Here is a 27,171-nt window from a genome sequence, read left to right as displayed (position 1 = left end):
GCAGGATACACTCACATTTTATTTATAACTTATGTATTTTTAAATGTTGGTACATCATTTGAAAATATGTAGATGTACAGTACAAATGTCTTTTTTAGTTCCAGAAACCATGGTGAATGCAAACCTTTGCAATCAACTGACATTAGAATAAAATAGACAGTGGAGGAATTTGTAGCCCTTTTTTTCAATTTTAAGATGGGAAGGAGACCAACAGAAACTGCCTCTGTGCAGGGCCTAGAAATGTATGGGGATCCCCTTTGATGTAACATAACATCTGTAAGATCTGATCCCTACATGCATTGTTTGTGTGTGTGTGTGTGTGTGTGTGAAAGAGAGAGAAAGAGAGAGAGAGAGAGAATGAGACAGAATGAGAGAGAATGAGAGAGAACGATTGAGAACAGTCATTCTAAAGGCATACCCGGAAACTTTCAGAGTGCACAAAAACATGCCCACGTCTTTTATGCCAAGGGGATTTCATCACTTCATACAGATATAGATACAAAGAGTAGTTGGCTGTATTGTACAGTTTTTATTACTTAATTCTAGGCTAATTACTCTCAGCCACTTCATGATAACACTTTGCCTGGGTTAATAATATTGGTGTATGCTGTAAATAAGGACGTCAGATAACTTCTTTTATATGTAGTTCCTGGAATGGCAGTTTAAATTTATATGTGCTATTTAACCCATAAACATTGTTTACCACACAGTAATGCATGTCTCATCGATGCTGGCCGTGTCTTTAGATTTTATAGCAATACAAAAGCCACAAGATGGCTTAGAATTGAACCAATCATTTTTAGTATTTTTCAGATTTTAGTAATAGTTTTAGCAGGTAAACAAATGACTAACAACTACTAATGAATACATGATACATTAAAGTGCAGCAACTGAATCCTGAAAATATGACATAATGTTTGTTTGATGTCTTTGGAAGTCATATTTAAATGCATATAATACTCACTCCACAAATACCATGTTTGTGTGTGTGTGTGTGTGTGTGTGTGTCACACAGCAGTTTCTATGCCACATCATCTCAGCAACAGGTGTGCGCTTCTCTCTATGTCTGTACACCTTTCGGGGAAAAACATGATTCTCACTGTATGGATCTTTTATTCAACTTTTTTTTTCCAACCACAAGACACGAGTGAAAACCAGCTGTGGATGTAGTTCCACATAACTGCAGTCTTCCAGGAGAATATTGCACTTTCACCAGCACATCTATGCATGTGCGTCTTCTATATTAACTTGAGGAAAAAGGAAATGAATCTCACTTGTACTGGTGCACTTCCCCCTTACAGCTCGCTGGAAGTACGATCATGCATTCATGTGGCTGTCCTCAACACGCACAGACCTGGCCTGGTTCAGCTGAACAGGGGTCCCCCTTCTTCATCCCCGTAATACACAATTCTCACATCCCTTTTCTCTCCTACACAAAACTCACATCAGTACAGAGAAGTACAGAGTCACACCAAGAAGTGGAGTATCAGACTTAAGTTTTTATTTAGATGTGCAGAAGTGGGATTTTTTTTTGTTGAAAAAACAATGTGATTACAATTCATTCAAACTTCTTTACTCCTGAATGTTTCTTAAAATCATATGAAATACAATGCTGCCTATGCAGCATCTGAGGTATTAGTGTAAAATCCACCTATTCAGATTATATATATATATATATATATATATATATATATATATATATATATATATATATATATATATATATATATGTATAAAAACATTTTAGATTTCCAAATGATTTCCAAATATTAGTTTTCCAGCACAAAATTAAATGTTACAGAAAAATGTTTGTATGTCAGTAAAGAAAGCAGCATTTTACATAAGAGACACTTTTCAGACAAAAAAACATAATGAAGGCTGCTGGGTTTTGCTGCAAAAATAAGAAGCAAGTGTGACAGTCAAAGTCTCCAGAAGAACCATGGTTGGTTCTGCAAGATGCTCAGTAAAACCTACAGCTCATTTCCTTATAAAACTGCACAAATTGTACCTGAGACTACTATATATTTTTTAAAAGCGAAGGATCGTCACACCAAATATTGACTTTGTTTCATTTATTACTGTTTACTGCACTATAGTATTTTTTTAATGTGGAAACATTTAATTTCATTATTTTTGAAGGCATCTTGCACTACAGCATTTCTTTGCATGTGCCTAAGTCTTTCGCACAGTTCTGTATGTATACAGTCAGGTCCGGAAGTATTTGGACAATAACTTTTGGAGTTTTTGTGATTTTGTCTTTATACACCACCACAATGGATTTGAAATAAACCAATCAAGATGTGATCGAAGTGTAGACTTTCATCTTTATTTTAAGAGGTTCCACAAAAATATGGCATTTACCATTTAGGAATTACAACCATTTTAAGCAAGGTACTTCCATTTTCAGGGGTTCAAAGGTATTTGGACAAGTGACTGACAGGAAGTTAATTGACCAGTTGGGGTCCATTCCCTCCTTACTTCAAGACAAATGAAGCAGAAGGTCTGGAGTTGATATCAGGTATTGAGTTTGCATTTGGCAGCTATTTGACTGGAGCTACCAATACGAAGTCCAAGGAGATCTCAATGCAAGTGAAGAAGGTCATCACTAGGCTGAAAAAACAACATAAATCTATAAGAGAGACAGCAAAAACCTTAGGTGTGGCCAAATCAACAGTTGGGTACATTCTTAAAAAGAAAGAAAGCACTGGTGAGCTCAACAACTTCGAAAGGCCTGGAAGACCACAGAAGACAACTAAAGTGGATGATCGCAGAATCCTTTTCTTGGTGAAGAAAAACCCCTTCACAACATCAAGAGAAGTAAGAATACTCTGGAGGGTAGGCGTATCATTGTCAAAATCTACAATCAAGAGTCATGAATGTAAATACAGAGGGTTTACAACAAGGTGCAAACCACTGGTAACATTCAAGAACAGGAAAGCCAGATTAGACTTTGCCAGAAAACATCTAAAAAAGCCTCCCATGTTCTTTGGACTGATGAAACCAAGATTAACTTGAACCAAAATGATGGGAAGAGAACAGTATGGTGAAAGAAATGAACAGCTCATGATCCAAAGTATACCACATCATGTGTCAAACATGGTGGAGGCAGTGTTATGGCATGGGCATGTATGGCTGCCAATGGAACAGGCTCACTGGTGTTTATTGATGATGTGACTGCTGACAGAAGTAGCAAGATGAATTCTGAGGTGTATAGGGCTATACTCTCTGCTCACATTCAGCCAAATGCTACAAAACTGATATGACACCGCTTCACAGTGCAGGTGGATAATGACCCTAAACATACTGCGAAAGCAACTCAAGACTTTTTGAAGGCACAGAAATGGAATACTCTTCAATGGCTTCAATATATATATATTTCTGGCTGTGGAGCCATCTATTTAGCTACGTACCTATTCCAAAAGTTAATCACATCTGAATCAGACCTAGATCTGATTTCTGCGCTTGCTGGGATACATTGGTAAGATTTACCATGAACGTGTGCAGGGAGGCCACCTTGTCCTTCTTGTTCAAGGTGTACAAGTCAAAAATAATATTCTTAAATATCAGCAGTATCACTTCTCACATATTACCAATTATCACATCTCACAAAAATTCATCTCAAAATGATACCTCCTTTCTTCCCCTGTTGAACCATCTTTTTCCAAGTGCAGCAGAGGCCCTAAACTGACAGTTGTTGACCTGATCACCAGGGATAGAGACCATGAAATGTCTATGCAGAATTTTTGACATTTATAATTAAAGTAAGGAAGGAAAGAAAGGCTACAACACATAACACCACCACCACCACCAGCAGCAACAACAACAACAACAACAACAACAACAACAACAACAACAACAACAACAACAACAATAATAATAATAATAATAATAATAATAATAATAATAATAATAATCATGGCATTTTTAATATTTTCATTCTTAATGTGACAGCCTCAGCAGGCTTTTTTTGGATTTTTTTTTTCTCTTGGCCTCAGTATCTATATGGGTTTGGTCTCATTATTTGCTAATGCTGAGATAATAGAGCATTGTGCATGCACAAACATTTTCCCGCATAAACACACGTGATATTTTCCACTGAAGTAACAGAGAAGTACCTAAAATTCATCCGGTTAAGTTTAGCTGCAATTACTTTCATTTCTTTCTATGAGAATTCAGAGAAACCTTTATGCTGATGTACTCGTGTAAGACGCTGAGTGGCTGGAGTCTGCAGAAGGAGTGGTAAAAATGCTGAGCTGATGAGGAAATAATGTCATAAAGAATGCAGAGGAGCATCATGCTTGCTGATCCGGTTGGGCCTGGCCTACTACCTCCCTCTGCTGGGGGACTAAAATGAGCCTGCTTAAAAATATCAATTTATATGTACTGAAACCGAGCCCCTTTATTCTAAAAGTAAAGAGAAATAATTCAGAAATATTATAAAGAATTTTACTGACATCTCTGAGCAGGACGTTGATGCAGTTTAGGTGGTTTTCATTCATTTAATTACTGTGAATATAATTACACAGAGTTCAACCCCTTTCTGTGCCTGAAGTGTAAAATGAACTGCATTACCAATAGTAGCCACTATATGTCGCAAGACACCTATTTTATTAACATTCCCATGGGTTTTTATGTGTTTGCTCTGGAAAAAAGTGAACGATGATCTTCTGTAAGACGTTTTCATGCTATAGCTATGAAATAAACAGAAATAAACCACTTATATCCTATTTAGGCATCCACTGTTTGTTATGCACAAATGTGGAAAGGTGGAGAAGTGCGTGTGTGGTGCACAAAGGGTGAAATAGTGCTGAGTGGGTGAACCGAGTCCTCATGACTGACTCGTTCAGATAATAAAGAATAGTATATGCTACACTGGGGGGAAAGTTTTTGATGGAAAAAGAAACAACTCAATAAATAACATCAGTGTTATTTAAATTATTCATTTCCGCCCTAACAAGCTGATTATAAACTTTGAACATTTTTGAAATTCGTTTGAATTTAGAGATTTACTTTGCAGCCACTTGCATAAAAATAATATTTTCACATTTTAATGCATTTAGGGATGGTGCAGAAATATTAATAATGAAGAGGCTAATAATAATCCAGGGTGAGATGGACAAGCCACATTGCATAACATCTGACGAGCCAACCTTCAGTAACTAACAGGACGAGATGAAAAGTGCAGCCTCTCAGGATAAAGTTTGGGCTGTCAGTAACTGTGCAGCAGCAGCACTTTGTCCAGCCCGTCATTTCCCCTGTGTGGTTGTGATATGCTTTCTTTTTTGTGTTCTCTGATCTGCACAGTTTTTAGGTGCACCGTTTGCGCCGCGCAAATACGCAAAGGGCACACGTTCGGCCGGGCGCCTGGCATTCACTTTCAACAAACAGGCAGCACCTTGGATACCACGGAGTCTACTTGGTATTTCGAATTTAAAAAGCTTGGGACTGGGAGGGGAAGTGGGAAAAACCGATAAATTGTATTCTTGCCAGTGGGTACACTGTTAAATAAAAAAAGAGAAAGCATTTCAAAGCACCAAAAAACTATTCACTTTTTATTTCTTTTTCCTCGCGCTAGTTTGCAAGGCGTTTTGCATCCACCAATGGGCTTTCAGGCTGCAGATATTGGGATGTAAATGAGCGCAGCGCGTGCTGGCGCAGTGAAAGCGTCGGATTGTTTATTGAGCCCCGTGCAGCCACGCGCCTGGCCCGCCGAGCCGCAGCTCAAGAATCCCGCAGCGGGGCGGAGACTCCCACACGAGCGTGCGTCTTTTTAAGGGGGTGGGGTGTCGGACGCGTGTTGAAAAAGGGCCGAGTGCTGCCAAAGTTTGTATCAGACCGAGCACTGGTAGGGGGCCAGTAGACACTTGGACGTTTCGACAGTGAGAACTGGCCACACACGCGAAAGACACGCCAAAGTTTTTCGCTGCCACTTTGTTATTCTTCTTCATCCTCGGTGGAATCATTGTACAGGTCCGTCCTGGCGTACCCCAAGATCGAGATGGAGACCAGCAGCAGTATGCCAACGACACAACTGGCGCAGGGTCAGTGCCACTTCGGACGCGTGGAGAGACGGCAAGAGTGCGCACTCTCCAGCGCGAGCCAGAGTCAGAGCAAGAGCAAAGTGCTGAAGAGACAGCGCTCCAACTCTCCTGAGCTGCTGCGCTGCAAGAGGAGGCTCAGCTTCACCGGCCTGGGCTACAGCATCCCCCAGCAGCAGCCGGTCGCCGTGGCGCGGCGCAACGAGAGAGAAAGGAACCGGGTCAAGCAAGTAAACATGGGCTTTCAGACCCTGCGCCAGCACGTCCCGAACGGAGCGGCCAACAAAAAGATGAGCAAAGTAGAAACCCTGAGGTCGGCGGTGGAGTACATCCGCGCTCTGCAGCAGCTCCTGGACGAGCACGACGCCATTTCAGCCGCGTTTCAGTGCGGCGTTCCCTCTCCAACCCTGTCCAACAGCTACTCCGCGGACCCCGAGTCGCCACATTCGTCTTACTCCTCTGACGACGGGAGTTACGAGCCTCTGAGCTCCGAAGAGCAGGAGCTGCTGGACTTCACCACATGGTTCAACAGATACTGAAGAAGTGCAGTGCGCATTATCACCAACTCCAGCCGAGCGCACCTGTATCCCCTGTATCCAGTCTTCCTGCTGAGCGCAGACTCAATGCAAACGTCAACATCAGTCCAGAACCTAACAGCTTTGTAGGTTCAAGGACAAGACAAGACAAGGCAAGGATTAAAGCGCTGATGAAGTTCGCAACACCACCGGGGAACCTCTCTCTCTCTCTTTCTCTCTCTCCATGTAATGATTGGAGGAGAAAGGACTAAAACTCGACGTAAAAATGTTTAAAAGTGCAATTATGGACTTTTATGTTGTGTGTCATTTCCTATCCGTTTTTAATCTACACCAGCCAGTAGAGATGAAAAGTCAGTGGGACTGTTTTGATTCAAAAGCGCGCGTTCACGCGGCGCACACGGGAAAATGCTGCGCATGCGCAGTGCGAATGTTGGCATACTGTTTGAAACGGCTAGCGGCTAGATTGTAGTACAGAAACTTGCCGTTATTGTCTAATGTGTCTCTGCTGATTTAACTAGTTGCTGACCTGAACGTTTTTAAAATGGAAACTTGTACTATAAACTGTATTGTTTAAAAAAATGAAGATTTATTTTTGTATGCCGAGCAAAACAAAACAAAAAAAAGTACACTGCCTGTGTGTGACGACGAGCATGTTGTAAATGAATTAGCTGGAAGATACACTGCGTTGTTGCTTTTAACACTGGATAGAATGCGATAGAACATATTACTGACTAGCCATGATGCTCCTTGCTAATGGGCAAAGTGTATGGAAAGGTTTTTACAATATATGCACTTGTTCTCTCTTTCTGTAGACTAAGAAAATGTACATATATGTGATTTAACAGATATGCTGTATTTTGTGTAAAATGTTTTTTTATATATATAAATAAATTCAGTCTATTTATACATAAGAGCTGCCTCTTTTTACATCCTGACCTTTGCAACTTCATCTTCACAGAGATGTCAGTTCCACACTTTATTCACATGTAGACACCTTTCATTTGCATTAATACAATTAACACCAAGACATTATTACGCCTATTGATGTGTATGTAGACTAACATGGCTTGATCAATATCAGGCAAAGGACTTACTAGAAGAAAGATGTTGGAACGATCCAAGATGAATTTTCCTCTTGGGTATAAAGTCATGCCTCTAGACACTATGGAGATGGATTATTTTACCCTTCATGTTGAGGTCTTTGTAATAGTGACACATCGGTCAAAATGAGGCGTAGGGTTGGAGAGGGCCACAAGGCCAAAACTCTTATTTTTGTCAGAGTGTAATGCATGAAGCTCTATTGTGCATGCCTTTGTAGGCCATTATCCATATTATAGCACTCATCCATTGTAAACAAACACTGGTGGCAATGAAATGAAATAATGACTTGAATTTCACCTGCAGCCGTTTGCATTTGAAATGAGCGTAATAAAGGAGACGGGACCTCACATCATGACCTTTTAGAAGAGAGTCAGTCCTATTAACAGCCCCACAGCTTCTCATATCCTGAGTTATGGAGTAGTGGTCTACATCAAAAGTGCATGTTACATTAAATGCAGAAATATTCTATACGCCCACTGCACTATACTGAATGAGTAGTCCACTGATTATGACAATTACTTATCTTGTAGGTTATGTATATAATTTATGCACACCAAAACCTGCCATATTGGTAAAAAGATTGTGTTATTTATAACAAAAAACCAAAAAAATGTCATTCTGTAAACTTTTTTTTTTCATGGAAGTCTCACTCAGCACACACATAAAGCCTAGCACCCCCTTTAACCCCCTGTTACCCCTCCACACACACTCTGAGCAGGTGCAAGGCCACGTGCCTGCAGTTAGTGACCCATATGTACTGATGTCTGCCGTTGGCCGTCATGCCTCAGTCTCATTCCTGTGAACTTCAGACCTGTAAAAAAAAAAAAAAAAAAAAAAGACCAAATGATTTATGGCAGCAATTATTCATCTGTTTATATAACCTTTTATATTTACAAAACCATCACTAGAATGATATATTCAATATAAATCACTCAACAGTGGTGTAGTAATCGAAATGATCAATAGACTCATTAGGCTCATTGTGTATAAGTAAGGTGTTCTCAAATTTTTTGCGGCCAGAGATTGTTTTAATTGTAAAAGTAATTCCACAGAATTTGTTCCACAGAATTCCCAGTATAATTTGAACATAATCCAACTATGTAAATATTAGGCTTATTCTTCAGATGTCTTTCTCATTACGAGATTATTATATCAAATATAAGACTATTAAGCTTATTTCTAGACATATTTACTAATTTCAAGCTTAAACATATTTCCTTCTTTTTGGAGATTATTTTGCTTCTTTCTAGAAACAAACAATTAAATCAAACAGCATTGTCTTCCAACAGTATAAGACAATTTCAGGCTTGAAATGAGTAAAAATATTTGTAATAATCTTATATTTGTTTAAAAAGCAATCTAATAAAGAAATATAGTTGAATTTACCTATATTCAAGATATTTTTACTTGCTAAGTTACCTTTTATGCAGTGTTTCTATTCCTGAGCTTTCCATCAACAGAATATATTAGTTGTGTTAATGTCCAAGTTGACATTATTTATAGGCTATGTGTCTTTAAGTTGTTGAGGTTTGGATTAGATCCAGTTAACTCCACTGGTTTAGTGTACCACATTAGACAAAGTGAACAGTTAGTCATTGTTTACCTATAAAATGCACATGTATGGCAGGTGTACCTGATCAAAGGCATGGTTTGAAACACCTCACCATGAATGTCTTGATGGCAGAGACTAAATAGATAAAGATAGTAGTCTACAGTACTTCTCCAAGATAACGAAGTAGGTATAACAAAGTGCCAACTAAGTATGTATAAAAGCCACAACAACAGCGCTGTGCTAGGAATGATCTACCAGCCAAATAATATCTGGTCAGTGGTTGTCCTGTGGTGGTCTCTTTCCACCGATATGCAGAGTAGAGGGTGCTGACACATTGTGCATAGCAAGAAAAAGTCTACCGTAAGCAACTGTATGCCTACAAAGTGACCTATATGATAGGTATACCTGGTAAAATGGCCAATAATTGTAGCTACAAGACAGGTATACCCAATGAACTGGTAACTTATTAGTAGCCAGTTGATTCAAAAGAAAAAGAGACTAGATAGTAGACGCTTCGTTTATGCAATATATTGTTTTACGGACAAACATTGTTAGATTTCATTTTGTGTACATAAGTATTTTTATAAAAATGCTGATCTGACAATATTTCATTTATCATACTGTACTTTTTTCACTGTGTGCCTAGCATGTATGCATAGCATGTTTTTCACATGGGCTCTGAGATGTCATTTATTACCTATGGACCACCCTGTCTCCAAGGCAAAACACAGTCTTCTGTATTTCATCCAGGCAAATGACTTCTGCTCTGTTTGTGTCATGTTGTGATCTGCTCTTATTTTTCCAAATAAATTCAGTCTTCCCTACAGACACAAATTTAAGTGGGCACCTGCTCTTACTGCAGAGAAGTTATGGCCATTTGGAAATCCTGTAAAGTTCAGTAATAAACTATTTTTTATCATCTATGCAGGGCAATCATTATAGCTCTACATCATAGCTGAGTTAAACTGTTTGTTATTTTAGTGATCTCAGTCAAGCTGAAGAGCTCTGAATCACATTTGGTATTTTCTGGGCCATAAGTAAGACTAATACAAGTGGTTTATAATAGTATGCAGACAGCTCCAGTCTGCATCATAGCACATTTACAATGGATATAAAAAGTCTACAGACTCCTGTTAAAATGGCAGGTTGTTGTGAAGTAAAATAATGAAACTAATATAAATCATGACAGAAATTTTCCCACCTTTAATGTGTAATTGCCAAGTATACAAATAAAGCGAAAAACAATCAGAAACTTTTTTAGGGAAACAAGGACAAATAGTAAGCTTACAATAACCTAGTTTCATAAATGTGCACATCCCTAAACTAATACTTTGTTGAAGCACCTTTTGATTTTATTACGCCACTCAGTCTTTTTGGGTAAGTGTCTATCAGCATGGCACAGCTTGTCTTGGCAATATCTTCCCACTCTTTCTTGCAAAAACATTCTAAATCCATTAAATTGTAAGGACATCTCCTGTGCATAGGCAGCTTCAGGTCACCCCACATCATTTTTAGTTGGATTCAGGTCTGGGCTCTGGCTAGGCCATTCAAGTACATTGATCTTCTTCTGGTTAAGCCATTACTTTGTTGATTTGGGTGTATGCTTTGGGTCATTGTTGTGCTGAAAGGTGAAATTTCTTTTCATCTTCATCTTACTAGCAGACGCCTGAAGGTTTTGCAGTGAAATCGACTGGTATTTGTAGCTATTCATGATTCTTTCCACCCAGTTGTGGCTGCTGAAAAGCGGCCCTAAAACATGATGCTGCCACCACCGTGCTTTACTGTGGATATGGTGTTCTTTTGTTGATGTGCTTTTTTTGCACCAAACATAAATTTTGGAACTATGGAATTACTATACCTTCTGGAATTCGTCTCATCAGACCATAACACATTTTGCTACATGGTTTGGGGAGATTTATTTGAGCTTGGATGTTTTTTGTGAGAAAGGGCTTCCGTCTAGCCACCCTACCCCATAGCCCAGACACGTGAAGAATACGAGAGATTGTTGTCCTGCAGCTCCTTTAATGTGGCCATAGGTCTCTTGGCAGCCTCCCTGGTAAGATGTCTCGTCCTTTTATAAATTTTGGAGGGATGTCCGCTTCTTGGTAACGTCACTGTGGTGCTCCATTTTCTCTATTTGTTGATAATGGCCTTTGCAGTACTCCATTGTACATCTAATTTTTGGAAATTCTTTTAAACCCCTCTCCTGATCGATACCTTTCGACAAGTGAGATACCATGCATGCTTTGTAAGCTCTTTGCAGACCATGGCTTCAGCAGTCAGATGAAATCAAGAAGATGTGAAGAAAATCCTACAGAAACAGCTGGTCTTTATCTTTATAATTTCTATGATGACCGCTGTAGGATAATTACTTTTGAAGATGAGATTGAATGTGATTGGTTCATTCTGAACACAGACACATTCACAATTATAAAAGGGTGTGCACACTCATGCAACCAGGTAATTTTCCTATTTTTCCATAAAATGTTTGTGATTATTTTTCATTTAATTTTTATACGTTGTAATTTCACATTGAGGGTGGAAAAAGTTCTGACATGATTTATCTTGGTTTCATTTTTTTACATAACAAATACTTGCCATTTTAACAGGGGTGTGTAGACTTTTTATATCCATTGTAAATGATGAAAGTGAATTTTCTGTATATAATTTGTTCAGCCGGTAGCATTGTCGCCTCACAGCTCCAGGGTCACCGGTTCTATCCTCAGCTCGGGTTGCTGTCTATGTGGAGTTTCACATTTACTCCCAGAATTTCTTCCGTGTTCTCTGGACTCCCAACTCTCCAAAAATGCTGGTAGGTTGTCTGGCTACATTAAATTGCTCCCAGGTGTGAATGAGTGTGTGAATGTGTGTGCATGGTGCCCTGAAATGGAGTTGCGGATGACACATCCAGGGTGTATTCCTGTCTCATGCCTAGTGTCCCATCAAGAGGACCAAATGTCCTGATGATGATGATTATTATAGGAATACATGCTAAATTTGACCTTGTGTGGAATTCGACTTGTAGGTTTCATTCAAAAATATTTATTTAAATATATATAAAAGAAAGTTCCTAAAGATTTATTCTTGGTTGCTGAGATCAATATTAGGGTTAAGTCAAAATCACTTTCAAAGTGTGTGTGTGTGTGTTGCTTTCAGTAGATGTTAATTTTTAGCCAAAAAAACACCAAGAAAGGGTGTGAAGAGGTCATTTTTCCCCCCAATGAGACACTTTGTAACACATCTTAGTACATATCTCTATCTGTGCAAACACACACACAATCAGTGATGCAAGGTTTATTGGAGAAGAAGAAGCTCTTCTATCACTTTGTCAAATGTGTGCATACGTGTCTGTAACCTTGAACTATGAAACACTACTTTATCAAGTGTTAAATTGAATCTACTCATTATAAATGACTCTCATCACAGGCTACTCTTGATGCTACCATCTAATACATGCTTCCTACACTTGCTGAATCCTGCTGCTACATACACAGACTTGGTGATGGTTTTCAAAAGTCCCTTCTCCACCTGCCCCTGCAGGATAAATAGGTGCACAGTGGCTTTCTTTCGTCTGCCAGGTTTTTATTATACCTTCTTCTAATGCGGACTAATGTCAGGAGGCCTCACTAGTGTTCTAACGCTCTATTTCAGGAGAAAGCCAGTCTCCATTCTGCAACACTGTGGGTTGGCTGCACACTCTGACAAAAAAGTCAGTAGACTTCTATCACTAAAGAAGATTTTTTTAATAAAATAAGAAAGGGGTTTGAATGTGCTCAGTCTAATACTTTCAACTGACACCTCTTAGAAGAACTAAAAGGAGCTCTAAACTTCAGACGACCTAACTCTCTCTCTCTCTCTCTCTCTCTCTCTCTCTCTCTCTCTCTCTCTCACTGAGCCATGAGGGGTGGGTGGGAGGGTCTGCTGCCATTTGCATGGGCCATTGTGCTGCACAAGTTTGGCTGCTTTTTTTTTCGGTGAGGGCCTTTTGGCCATTTACTTCCACTCTGGCTGTCTGTTTGGGGCCGTGAATGGCCTCCGCTCCAGGTCCCCACAAAAGCCCTTTTGTGCCATGGCTGCACCATATTCATCATGTAATGCCTGTAAGACAAATCTGATTGGACATTTCTGTCACTTTGATGTGGTTCCAGAGAGCGAGTGGCTCAGTAGTAGCAAACTTCTCTCTCTTCTGCTTCCCTCTCTATTTTTATCTCTGTCTTTCTCCATGGTTTCCTCTCTCTCTGTCTCTGTCTCTGTCTTACTAGGCCTATAATTCTCCTTCTCTCCATCAGTTTGTCTGCCTGCCTGTCTGTCTGTCTACCCCATCTCTCTCCTCCTTGCTGGCTTGGTTAATATGGTAGGCAGATTGTAAATTCAGTTAGAAGGGTTGGGGTTCTCATTGTGGTTGCAAAATTCATAATAAATACTTCAGCTACACAAAAACCAGGTCGAGATGATTGACGCCACTTTACTTTGGCCCGAACAAAAGCCTTGATTTGAGCAGAATACCAAATGAATAGGCCGAGCGTGCACTCAATTCAAACAATTTTAATCTGTCCTTGTCCCCTCCCCTTCTCTTCCCCCTCTCACTCTCCTTCTCTCACTTTTCTGTGGAACCCGCACTTTTTTTTTTTGCCCCATTCTATCTCTAGTTCCTTTTGTCAGAGGCATTCTTGATTTTTAGGGTAATTCTGGCCAACACAGCTGCTAATTGAGCTTCATTAATTTGGATGGTACTAGGCTTCTGACAGTGAGCTTATCAGCCTAATGACAGCTCATCGTTTTGAAACTTTGGCAGGTTTTGTATTGATCTTTGATGAGAACAGGAAGTTTAGGAGCTTATTTTTACACCGTGCCTGTGACCACAAAACATATACTGAAACTTGTGTACAGTTATGTAGAAAATGTCTCAGTATTAAATATAAAAATAATTCAGGATTGAATTAGTAGCAGAAGTGGCATAAAATTCACATTTTAGTACTATCGCATCTGTAGTTTACTGCAAAAGTTTGCATCCGCATGGTTTCTTGGAGCTGTATTTTAAAATTCTAAAATTAAATTTTGACAGCAAATGAATACAACAATATATGAACAAGAAAAAGACATAAGAAAACAATATAAGAAAAAAATCAAAAGAAAAATAGCCATTATCTAAAGCGTGTGACAGTTTTAACAGAAATGTCAAGAAAATTACAACTGGGAAGGTCTAAAAGATGTTCAAAGGATATGACAGAGGTTGGAGGCAGTTGTAATGGTCATGTCACATTCAAAAAAGGAAATGCAAACTTCTGAACTGATATTTTGTTCCTCTCACTATTAATATCTTAGCATGCACTGTTTGACCATTTTCTGGTTGTCATAAAGAAACCTAACACATTAATGTCTTGTTGGTATAAACTTTTATATTAATCCATCAAAATACAGGACTGGTATATTTTTGATGATGCAAATCTGAACATTTAAAGACATATTTTGTTGGTATATGGCTTTTTGCAGTAGTTAAAGTTGTCAATAAGGACAGTAGCAATTAGGGCTCATAACCTCCAAAACAAAGGCGCATGAACCAATTTGTATGGTTAAGGTTGCATAACCTTTCCTATAAAGTCATACTGTGTGACTTAGATTTACAGTATATGTACTCTATAACATGTATGTACTTTACAAAGATGATTAATAGCATACCAACCACTAGGAAACTCAGATGTTAATTGTAACATATTCCTGAAAATTCAATATTTTCATTAATTTGTAATGATATCTTGAAGCTCAGCACTATGTCAGTGCATCCTGCCATCAAGCTACATTTAAAAACCTTGGAGTCTATGCAATCAAACTGCTTCTTTTTACTGACCTGCCTATTTTAGTATAAGTCTGCAATGTGGTGGCAAAAAAATGGCAGCAGGGCAGATCCACCATGACCCTGACCAAGATTTGGCATAAAAAAGGTGTAGTAGTTGGAACATTTCAAACCACTTCTCTAACCAATTTTTTTCACATTCACCTCACAAAAGGACGGATTTATTCAATTTTATTTCTAAAGCACTTTTAACAATAGAAATTGTCATGAAGCAGCTGTACAGAAATTCAGATGGAGACTTAGAGTTCTAATGAACAAGCCAGAGGTGACGGGGGCAAGGAAAAATGATGTGAGAGAACCCATCCTCTTCAGGAAGAGACAGTAAAGTGAGATTATAAATCATTACATTAAATAGTTATAGAAGAGTAAAGACAAATATTACTAAGTGTGTTGAACAGATCTTCAGTATGAATACTGTGAATAAGAGTACTGGGATGAGCACAGAATAGTGTTTATGATTACAGCAGCAGTTCTTAGAAGGTACAAATCTGTAGTATTCAGTTGAGATCCTGGGCATAAAATGGTTTTAAAGAATGTACATGGATGTGTTAAATGCACAGAATTATTTGTTCAGCACCCTATTGGTGTGGCTTCCCCTTGATGTACTGCTCACTAATTTTTTTTCCTTTTCATTTAAATATGTCAAACATGCCAACTTCCTACTATGGCATTTTATACAATGTGTAACTAAATTGCTAAACCAGTATAATTGCCTTTCTACATCTCTGTTTTACACCACATCCCTATGACAGACATCTCCATTTTCTGTCACTATAATTCTACTTTACACATTACTAACCTTACAGTAATGTTAAACAGATTAGATGAGACAAGATACATGCACCCAAATCCATTAAAGGCCTAAACAGAGAAAGAACATGTGTGTGGCTCATTTTTCCCATCATTCTTAGTTATTGATTATTCGCCCGCTGCTCTTTTCTGGTCTTCCACCCCACCATCTTTGCCCATTTCAATAAAACCTTTCTATAGGACGGATTAGCGAGCACCATTTTGGGGATCTTTTCATTTCATTAGCTTGTGACCTCTCCAGTTAATTATCCTGATCTGGCCAAAGGCTGAGTCCTGCGTTTAATGATGCTGAGTGACAAACTGCCCAGAGAACCACACAATACTTAACACAGGGAGAGGGGGAGTGAAAGCGACTGAAAGAGAGTCAGAGTAGCATTTACTAGACATAAGTCTACAAGACTAGAAGTCTCTTGTGTATAGAGATGAAATGAAATATTTGCCCTAGAGGTACAACTTGAAGGTGTTTTAAAGGTTCTGGGCTTGACAGTCATTTTGTTCACATGCATGCATTCATTCTTTACAAACACATTTCTTTTGAGAGTTGTGGTTACTGCAGCCTAACCAATATCGTTTAGAAATCAGCGAGAGATTCAAACAATAACATTGAGTAGTTTAGATTACATGATAATAGAGTTAACTAAGTCCTTTAGAGAAACATACAGTACACTATATGGCCAAAAGTTTGCAGACACATGACCATCACATTCATATTTGCTTTTTTGAACAACCAATTTCAGATGTAGTCCCCTTTGCTGTTGTAATAACCTAAACTCTCCTAGGAAAGCTTTCCACTAGATTTTGGAGCTTAGCTGTAGGGATTTGCCCATTCAGCCACAAGAGCATTAGTGAGGTCAGGTACTGATGTCAGGTGAGAAGGCCTGAGGCGCAGTCAGCATTTCAGTTCATCCCAAAGGTGTTCAGTGGGGTTGAGGTCAGGGCTCTGTGCAGGCCACTCGATTTCCTCAAAACCAACCTTGGCACACCATGTCTTCATGGAGCTCTGGTTGTGCACAGGGGCATTGGTATGCTGGAACATGTTTGGGCCTCTTAGTTCCAGTAAACGTAAAATTGTAATGCTACAGTATACAGAGACATTCTATGTAATTCTGTGCTTCCAACTTTGTGGCAACAGTTTGGAGAAGACCCAGATATGGGAGTGATAGTCAGGTGTCAACAAACTTTTGGTCATATAGTGTATGTGTCACTTTGGTACTCTACAATCCCAGACTGCATTTTTAATTTTTGCGTAGTGGTTATGTTTCAGAGCTACTGATTTGAGTTTAAATCCCAGGACTGCCAAAAAGACACTGCTGGGCTCTTGAACAAGACATTCAACCTTCAACTGTCAAATATTTTGGTGTTTTTGTTTTTTTTTTGGTTTTGCTTGTTTCCCTAAACAACTGCACTTGTAAGAAGGTTGGATAATAAAAGACCAATAAAATGTAGGCTCGGTCTTCTGGAAGCCTTTTTAATTGTATCCCACAAAAGGTGTTGCCATTCATCAGAGAGCAGGCCAGCCCAACCTGGAGTAAAGCCACTTCACCTGGGGGGCCTACTTTAGATGAGCTCTCACTGCTCTCTCTCTCTCTCTCTCTCTCTCTCTCTCTGCATCTGTGGACAAGCTCTCACTTATTTATTCACTCTAATGTTTGCTGAGGGATAGCATCCCTTTACCCACCAAGTCACACACAATATTGAATGCAAACATCATCAAGGCCAAGCAGTTGGTGGCTCTTTGATTTCAGGCATTTAGATAAATATTGCTTACTAACAGATGAGGAGACAAACACTGAAATGTTGCAGTCAGGAGATTGAGGAGCTTCAAATATGGTTTGTTTTTCTCTAGCCTATTCCTCGTGTGTATGTGTGTGTGAGTGTGTATGTGTTTTTTTTTCCTGTTTGGATTTACTGGAAGCCAGAACAGTCCTCTCTGTCTGGCTATGCATGTAAAGAGAGTCGCCTTTTTGTTCCAACAATGGCTGAGAGCCAAAGCGTCCTCTTCAAACTTCCCTACTCTGCCCCTCCTTCTGAAAATGCTCCCCGGCACCCTGACTGAACCCCAGCTCCAAACACCACCCAATAAAGTGCTTCAGACCTGGAGACAAGCGTCATTTAAAAAAGCAGGTGTTCCCAAGTTTTTCGAGGACGTCGATTTCGAAATGAGAACCTTTAACTGGCCTGCTTTATGAAGCTGGTGCTAAAGGTAGCTGGCCAGGAGGGCCAATCAGTCTTATTTGACAAAAGCACAGGGCTGAGAGCTGCCACTCCATCTTTGAGAGGGACAGCAGGATGAAGCCAACCAGGGAACTGCTGATTGGTACCTTATTCGAAGGTGCCGGGTGGGGAAGCTTTCTTACAGGCTGAAGTGCAAAGGTCAGGCCATGTAATTATTGCTGTGCGTGCAGTGTTCATTAAATCTGACAGTGAGAGTTCATTACTGCTGTTTCATCAATAGGCTGCATTATGGCCATTACAGATACTTAAATTAGCATGGCTTTTCAAAAACCTGGAATGTAGCCCTAAAACATTAGTGCTTTATGCATAAGAAAGGACTTGTGATTTTGCCTACATGATTAGAAAACACTGCTTTGCATAACTATACATTTATAAGTACTCTTTCTTTTTCATACATATATTATTGAAATAATTAGATGATACACTGCACAAAAAAAGTTTTGGGAGACCTTACCTTCTTTCTTTGCCTTCTCACACATCAATGCTGTGAGAGATATTTGGAGAGGAAGGATCTAATGCTGTTTGTAAGGCAAATGCCTACCCAGTCACCCATCTATAACCTGTTTGGACTGCTCTGGGACGAGTCAGGTCAAAAGGTTGTCTAACCAGCTCCACAAACCTGCAGCCTCTCATGAACGCCTAGAAAAACCCACTCTTCATGTGGAGAAAATGTGTACACATTTTTTAGAGAAAAATATACAGAAAAATGTGATAGTTTTTAAAGGTTTACATGTGATAGTTCTAACCAAAATGAACTTATTACTAGTTATGTAAAGATAATGCAAATTGACAAAGAAAAATGTTAATTTATTAAAGAATTCTATCTGTTCCCTTATGTTTGATAGTCAGTGTATATTATTCTACACATATGTATGTTTACAATGTTTAAAAATATGCTGTCTTTTGTGATTTTCTATGTTAAGTGCCAATACTACTGCTACCAATACTAATAACAATTTTTATTTGAATTCATAATCTCAAAGGCTTTAATTTTGAACAGTTTCAAAGGTTAAAACAAAGTATTTATGATAAGGCACATTAATAAACTAAATCTACTAATCACTACCAATCACTAATGAATTAATTAATAAAAAGGTATTCAAGTATGTAAACAAGTCTATAGCGCATTTCCACTGTCTTCTGAAACACTATTAGAATTTAGGTCCAATGTAAGAGGTGACATAACTGTGCAAAACTACATGTATAATGTGGCAACGTGGTATGTATTTGTTACACTCTGTTCATTTTAGACTGATATATATCTGCTTTACGTTTGCTAGTATGGCTGTGCCACATTTAGCATAATATCACACACCACAAAATAACGTCTAATGGCCATTTCGTGATAAAAAGATCTCATTTGTCCACGAGATCAAACACACACACGCACACAAACACACACACACACACACACACACACTCACTCACTTTATAGACCTGAACTCTGCCCAGCAGTGATGGAGCAATGGCAGGATAAAAATGGAGGGGAATTTGGAGGTTTAAGCTTTTATTACCCATAAACACAGAGCGGTGAAGACATAAGCTCTGCTGTAAATGTGCACGGCACCTGCTTTAGTGTTGACTTAAAATCCGCCTCACCAATATCTAATCACACCACCAACAAATGGCTCCTCTTTCTGATAAATTGTATCAGAGTGGAATTTTTACTCACTTTAAGTGTGATGTTCAGCACACTGACTGTTATTCACAAAGATTTGGTGCTCAGCCTGGCTAATAGTTAGTCAGAAGAGGCAGGAGGCAACTATAGGACCTCCACTGGGGTCGAGTCTAAAGATATGGATATCTAGCACGAATATTAATAACAGATACCTAACAGAAAATTACAAACTAAACAGCTACATGCCTAACATGACCCCACTGCCTTATGGAGACACTTACCTCTTGGCGTTCACTATTAATAATGACATCATATATATATTGTTGTTTCCTGGTGGACTAGTGGTATAGTGCTATACGGCTAGTGGTTTGTATATACATACACACACATATATATATATATATATATATATATATATATATATATATATATATATATATATATGCCAGATCCAGCTATAAAGTCTGGTAATTAGATAGTGGTATTTAGATAGCTATCAGGTGTCTGGCTTTTTCTTTTATACTGTAGTGTTTATATGAATGTGACAAAAACCCAAGTGAAAAAAAGTTGGGCAGCTCTTTTTGTGTGGTTACAACTGAATTATTGTTTTATTTTACCTTTTAGTGATTTTTTTTACTTTTAGTGAAAAATTAAATGCAATACAACAAATGTGATCCACAGTATGTTGGTAATAGGATATTCAAATATTAGTCTGTATTGCCCAATTTGATGCAAAGCTTTGTGTCATTAAATAGTAAAATTATGTATGGAACATACAATGGATACCACATTTTATGCTACAATACAGGAGCCTGAATGTAGCTTTATAGGTCAACAAGACGTTAAATAAGGAGGGTGTGTCTGCTGGAATGTACATGACTGTCTGCCTCAACATTGCTTAACTTTGCATACACAAGGAACTTCGCAAAGCACAAGGTATGACTCATATTTGAGCAGAGAACCATGCAGACTACCAGGCCTCATGGCATCAAGGCATTTTTCTCAGCAGTAAAGTTGCAGACCAATCCAATTTTAACCAAAGTTTCTGCACCGTTGATATTTGCATGATAAACGCTGTGCAATTGATGGCAGTCTGGCAAAACTGGGCTTGTCTAGTCTTGTTTTTTTTTTTAGTGACACTGCCCTTAGGCTTGTGCTTTACAACTTGATGGATATACCCCATATTCATAGAGTCCTCTATCCAGAGAAGACTAAATTCACAGTATGAGACTCCTCATACTGGGGTTCTTTTTACTCTTTTCGATTAACTAATAAAAATTAGAGCGTAAAAGCCCAGGGGTGCGTGAGGGTGTTTACAGTAATACTCTAACCTAATTAATCACATCCTATACCACAGCACATTTTCATCAACTTTAATACATCAATCATCAGTGTAACACTCATGCTATGGCAGTGTAAGACAAATCATCATGCCCGCTATAAAAAATTAGATTTTAAAAAGTTTAGCAGGCCTTGGGTGAGGCTGAGTGAGAAGGGAAGAAATGCAAGTTCCCATGATCTTCTCCATCTGTTCTCCTTCATCTGACTCTCTGTATCTCTTAAGTCGAAGTGTGTGTTTTTCTTAGTCAGAGTGTGTGTGCGCATGTGTTTGTCAGGCTGTGGTGGTCCAAGCCTGTGTCGCACAACACAATAGAGATAAGTAATCTCATTGCCACTACAAGAATGTCAGATCTGTCCTCTTTTCTTCCAGGAGGTCCTTGAGCAGATGCCACAGTGGCAGTTCGCAGATGGGGTTAAAATAGGAGGGCAGTGTGAGAACTGAAACAGGTAGCCTGTCTGTGTAATTGTAACCCCCTTTGACTAAAACTTGACAGTAGGCCTATTAAAGAAAAAAACTTGCTGTTTCTACAAGAGATTGTTTGCTTTAGTAATAACTGTCAATTTGGTTAGATGTAGCTGATCAGTCTGCATTTCCTAAAGCTGTCCTGTTTGGAATTCACACAACTGGTGTATAGGTCATGAGTTAATTTCATTACTTGTGGTAGAGAAAATTGTAAAGGAAAACACCAGGTCCAAATATATATATTTTTTAATTTGCCACATACGCTCTACTTGCAGTAATACACTCTCAGAAATAAAGGTACCACACTGTACTTTTCCCTGTCGCTGAGTTTTACCATCAATGTACATTTTTATGAAACTTCAGTATCTTATGTATCTTTTGGCTTTTAGAGTAGCTTTAAAGGTACATCAGGGGTCCTTAAAGTCCAATTATGTACCTTAAATTATTTTTAAAGGTGTATAGATAGCCTAGTTACTAAAGGTCTCTCGATGGTACCATCCCAGCGGCAGGGAAAAGTACAGTTTTGTACCTTTACTTCTGAGAGTGTAAATTGTACCTTTCCTTGTAGCTAGGGTTGTGTTACACATGTTGTACCTGTACAAGACTATGCAGGACTTCTTTTTACCTAGAAAGATGCAAGTAGTGTACCTTTAAAGCTTAAAGCTACACAATATCCACGTCTAGATGCATATTAATGGCACAGATGTGCTCTTGAGGGTACCACCCCAGTGACAAGGAAAGGTGCACTTCAGTACTCAGCTCAGAGACGGTATTTTGAATGTAAACTTATTTAATCATTCACAGTAACCCTTTTCTGTGGCAGAGTGGCATTCTTTAAACCTTCCATCCATCTTTCTGAAATCCCACCCACGATCATAAGTGTAAATGAGATACACTTTTACTCTCTTAATTTTGCCGATAAGGAGAAACGGGTGATGCAGATAAAGCGGAACAGCTCGCGAGTTTATGTACCTGTATGCGCGAGCTCAGCGCCCAGTAGCCAATAGGATTGCGGCGCGTGCTGGACGGGTGCTGCTCGTTTCCCTCACGCCTGCGTGGCGCGAGCTCGGCCTTATCTCCTGCGCTGATTTTCGGTTAGATAACGCGGCGTGTGGCCGAGGAGATGTTTGCTGATTTTGTTTTTTCGCCTATCTGTGACCAATAGCAGGGGCTTTCTCTTCTAAAGAGAGCCTGAACCTTTTCAAGTCTGGACATATTTGTTTATTGCCGTTCGGGGATTTCTTCGTCTTTTATCAGTCCGGCCTGCAGGTGAACTGCGTGCCAAAAAAAAAAAAAAGGGCGCAAAATAACCTGGAAGATTGCCTGGAAAATTAAGGACGTTACATGCATTAATATGAGACTATATATGTGTGTATGTATATATATATAGTCTATAAAGTCTCCATGTGCCTTGAAGTTGGACAGAATTGAAGTGAACAATAAGTGATCTACATGTAAACAAATAAATTATTCATGTGAGAAAATGAAAAGTCTAAAACATGGAACCACATACCCTATATGTGAGAAACATGAAAAGAAACAAATCATGTGAAGAAAAAATAATAATCGCATGTGAAAATGAAAACATGAAAAATTAACATGTGAAAGAAAAATTGTCATGTGAAACAAAGCCAAGTTAAAATATAATTAATTGTTAATTAATTAAATGTGGTGCATCTGGAGCCTATTCCAGGAGCACTGGGGGTGAAGTGGGAATACACACACACACACACACACACACACACACACATGAGCTGATTGACCTACTGCTGTTATGTTTTTGGGAGGTGGAAGGAAACTGGAGAACCCGGAGGAAACCCGTGTGGACACAGGGAGAACATGCACTGGGATTCCACACAGACAGTAACACAAGCTCAGGATAGAACCCTGGGATCCTGGAATAGTGAGGCAGCAACGCTACCTGCTGCACCTGAGTAGGAGACAGAGCCCGATTTATTTCATGGATGTAAAGCAATGTGGGAACAGGGGAACAATGCTGCTCAGTTTAAATGGAGTTATCAACACTGACACCATAAAAATGTGATTACCACACTTTTGTGATTGGTATCTCTGTCTAGGTTTAATTTAACTAACTGCAAAGTGAATTATTTGGATATCAAATTTAATCAAAATCTACTCACTTGAAATGGGCCTGAAAACATGGTTGATTTATCTAGTAAACGTAATAGTTACAGTGTAATCTGACTACACAAAGTGTGCTAGGTACTGGGGTGATTCGTGATCAGGGTGCCATTTGGGTCTCACTGATATTACTTTTACTAATATGTATGTGAAATAAATCTAAAACACATTTTAAACATAAGTAAAGTATGTTTCATAACAACCTATGTGCATGTTTCAGATAAATAACTTAAAATGTATGAAACCTAAAATCTCATGCTTGAAACATTCTTTTCCATGATTTATTCATTATAGGTTATAAAAATTGTGCATTTTATTCCCACAACATTCACTCATCCCTCTTACCTGAGCACATTCACCCCATAAAATATTTATAATATTCCACAAGTCACATATTCAACAGGACGTTGCCTCATCCAAATTATCTGAAGATTGTAGGAAGAAAATATGTTCTCTCATTATTTTTCTTTTCTTTTTTTCAATGATATTGTGATTAATTGGTGAGGTCACTGTGAAAATACAACCATGATACCCAAACTAAAGATTGAAAGTAAATTATTAATTAAGAAAAAAAAAAAATGTAAATCATTAGAATGTCCTTACTGTCTTCATGTTATTAGCATGGACGCTAGTTAACCACATTTTAAAGATTTTTGGTAATTATATGGTAAAAACTTAACACTGTTGGTTTCAACGCTGTTACTCATTTAAGAACAAAACGCAGCCCTTTTCAGCAATGAAACCTTGTAAAAAGGAGAAATTACTATGTAAGTGACTATTTTTGAATAATCAAATGCATCTTTTCTTATATGTAATGATGGAAAATGCCAAAAAAAACCAAAAAAAAAAACATTTAATTTAGGAGTTACAAATACCACCCCAGTTGTAGAATCACCCACTGTCTAACAAGTTACTGTGTGAGAAAAATGCTTTGGATTTACTTTGAATAATGTTATAGCAGGAAAAACATTGGTAATAAGCCTATGTAAAGAGTGAACCATCACTAACTTATTGATGTGACATACCAAGCTACACGTGAGATAGAAGGATGGAAAAGGTATTTGCATGATTGTAAAAATCAGCAAAATGAGAGAGATCATAGCTAGAAACAAGCAGTATCAAACAAGTCAGGATGTTGGGGTTGGGATGTTAGTGTAGCTAGCATGTAGCTGTCTAGAGGTTGTGTGTCACTGTGATTTGTCTCATAAATATTTAAATGGATTTCACAATGTGTGCCTTTCTCTGGTACACATTACACATTAAAATATATACTATGTGTGGCTATTTCATGAGCAAAAAAGTACTACTTCTACTACTTCTACTACTACTACTACTGTTGTTAATAATACATTTTATTTATACAGCACCTTTACCAAGCTCAGAGTCACCTAGAGAATCAATCAAGACGACTGAAGAGTGCGTGGGCAAAAAAGCACAGACACGTTCGGGTGGTCTACCACATCATAATGACAGAGCAGGGTACTTTACATAAACGTCAATATTTCACAAGCCATGTCTGAACTCTGCTCACTATTGCTGTCATTGGAATACCAGGAGCACTGTGTAGCATGCAAATATACCCATATAGAAAATTAATGATGGCTCGGTGCCAACACACACATCTGGCTCATGTACTGCCATAGTATGACAACGGAGAGCTCATTCAAATTTAACGACCAGAAAACAGCCACAACTTAACAATACTGAGACCATATTACAGGTATAACCTGGACCAGAAACTGAAATGTCCCAGAATCCAGTTGCATGGGAAAAATGTTACTAAATGAGCAACCTTTGGTTCTAAATATACTTTTCCCTTGTCATAACCAAACCTTATATACTTAAACTCAGCCATATTTCACCTGGACTTGTCTAGTACCTGAACTTTTATATAAAACACACTTTGCTCATTGTTATGTGATGGTAAGTCACATTCTGTCAAATAATCACCATCAGGCAAATAATCATCTTGCCATCAGTCCACAGTGGAAATGCCCAAATCCACACCACACTATATTATAGGTTGTGCATTATCTTAAAACCACAGTGTATTATGGGTAATGTGTACACACTAGGACACAGCAGAATATTTTGAGGTTCATGACCATAAACTTATTTTCCACTATGCTTTTTAGACATGACCACATTTTGAAATTTTGAAATCCAGAAAATGTCCTATATAGTGAATCAGGTTTATCTTCAGACACAGGACTGTGTACTAATGGTGATGTACAATTCTGACATATTATTTAGTAAGGTAGTACGTAATCTGGGACTGTACAGCATGTGGCCTGGACGTTGGCCCTCTAAGATGTTAGGAAAAGATTTGGATAAAAAGTTATGCAAATGTGTTGAATGTGTGACAGATTGGATGGGTTTAAAGCTATTCATCGTGGAAGAAATTAAATGATTCAGCAAATATGGGTTATCTATTTGTTTTCTGCAGATTAATTTGGGGGAACTAGTCAATTCTATTATCTGTGTGTGCCAATATTGACTTAGTCTTTATTCATCATTGACCTTCTATCTATCCTGTAGTCACCTTGAATCCAAATGAGCATGGAGATGTGTGTTTGTCTACAGAGACATGCACAAAATGGCAAACACAGTAAATTTGAAGCCAGGAGATAAAACACAACCTTGTGTTTATTCCATCAGTGATTCAATTACCCAGAGTTTGGTTTGTTTGAACTTTCATTATCTCCATTTCATTTTTTTCATTGCTTTAGAGCAAATCACTAAAATTACTACATTGTGGTCCAGAATTCAGTAATCACTTTCTTTGTGCAATTTGTGTGTGTGTGTGTGTGTGTGTGTGTGTTTGGGGGGGGGGGGGGGGGGGGGGGGGGTGGAGCCATGGTTTTATATCTTGGTGAGGACCAAATGTCCACCAAGGGTTAGGTATATCTGATAGATTTGACCTATCAGGGGACATTTTGGCATATTTTTCTGGACATTTTGGCTGGAAAACTGAATTTTTGTTTTACAAAAACTGTCATGTTTTTTATATGTTTGTGAGGACCAAATGTCCCCACAAGGATATGAATATCTAACATTTTTGAATGTCTGGGGACATTTGCCTGGTCACCACAAGGGAAAATGCCTTTTTTCCCCTTTTGCTTACTGAGGTTAAGGTTAAGGTCAGATTTAGGTGTAGGTACCATAGTGTTAATCAGCTGAATTAATATTTCTGTCAGTGGGAGGTCCTCACAATGATACTAAGACAAATATGTGTGTTTGTGTGTGTGTGTGTGTATGGACAGGGTTGAGAAAAAAGTTTGTTTCTTACACTGTGTGGGCAAAGATACAGTAAGACACAATTTATTGGAAAACCCATTGAAAGAAACGCACACAAGTGTGTGTGTTTGTGTGTGTGTGTGTGTGTGTGTGTGTGTGAGTGTGTGTGTGTGTGTGTGTGTGTATGTGTTAGAGAGGAGTTGAGCAGAAAGCATGTTTGAGTGAGTGTGAGCTTTCCTTGGAC

The 27,171-nt window shown here is 38.6% G+C and overlaps 1 protein-coding gene across 1 annotated transcript; it reads left to right on the top strand.

Annotated features, from left to right (window-relative positions):
* The first annotated feature begins 5,558 nt into the window (after positions 1 to 5,558).
* Positions 5,559 to 7,771, top strand: LOC113530015 (achaete-scute homolog 1b). The gene has a single exon (XM_026919682.3). The coding sequence runs from the start codon at positions 5,999 to 6,001 to the stop codon at positions 6,575 to 6,577; it is 579 nt and encodes a 192-aa protein (XP_026775483.1). The 5' UTR covers positions 5,559 to 5,998; the 3' UTR covers positions 6,578 to 7,771.
* The last annotated feature ends 19,400 nt before the right edge of the window (positions 7,772 to 27,171 follow it).

Source organism: Pangasianodon hypophthalmus, chromosome 9 (genome assembly GCF_027358585.1).
Source record: "Pangasianodon hypophthalmus isolate fPanHyp1 chromosome 9, fPanHyp1.pri, whole genome shotgun sequence".
Classification (NCBI taxonomy): Eukaryota; Metazoa; Chordata; class Actinopteri; order Siluriformes; family Pangasiidae; genus Pangasianodon; species Pangasianodon hypophthalmus.
The sequence above is the reverse complement of the archived record's forward strand: the minus strand, read 5'-3'. Positions and strand labels throughout refer to the sequence as shown.

Bases quoted from the DNA above. Each gene is read 5' to 3' on its own strand.
- LOC113530015 (XM_026919682.3), top strand. From the start codon at position 5,999: ATGGAGACCAGCAGCAGTATGCCAACGACACAACTGGCGCAGGGTCAG.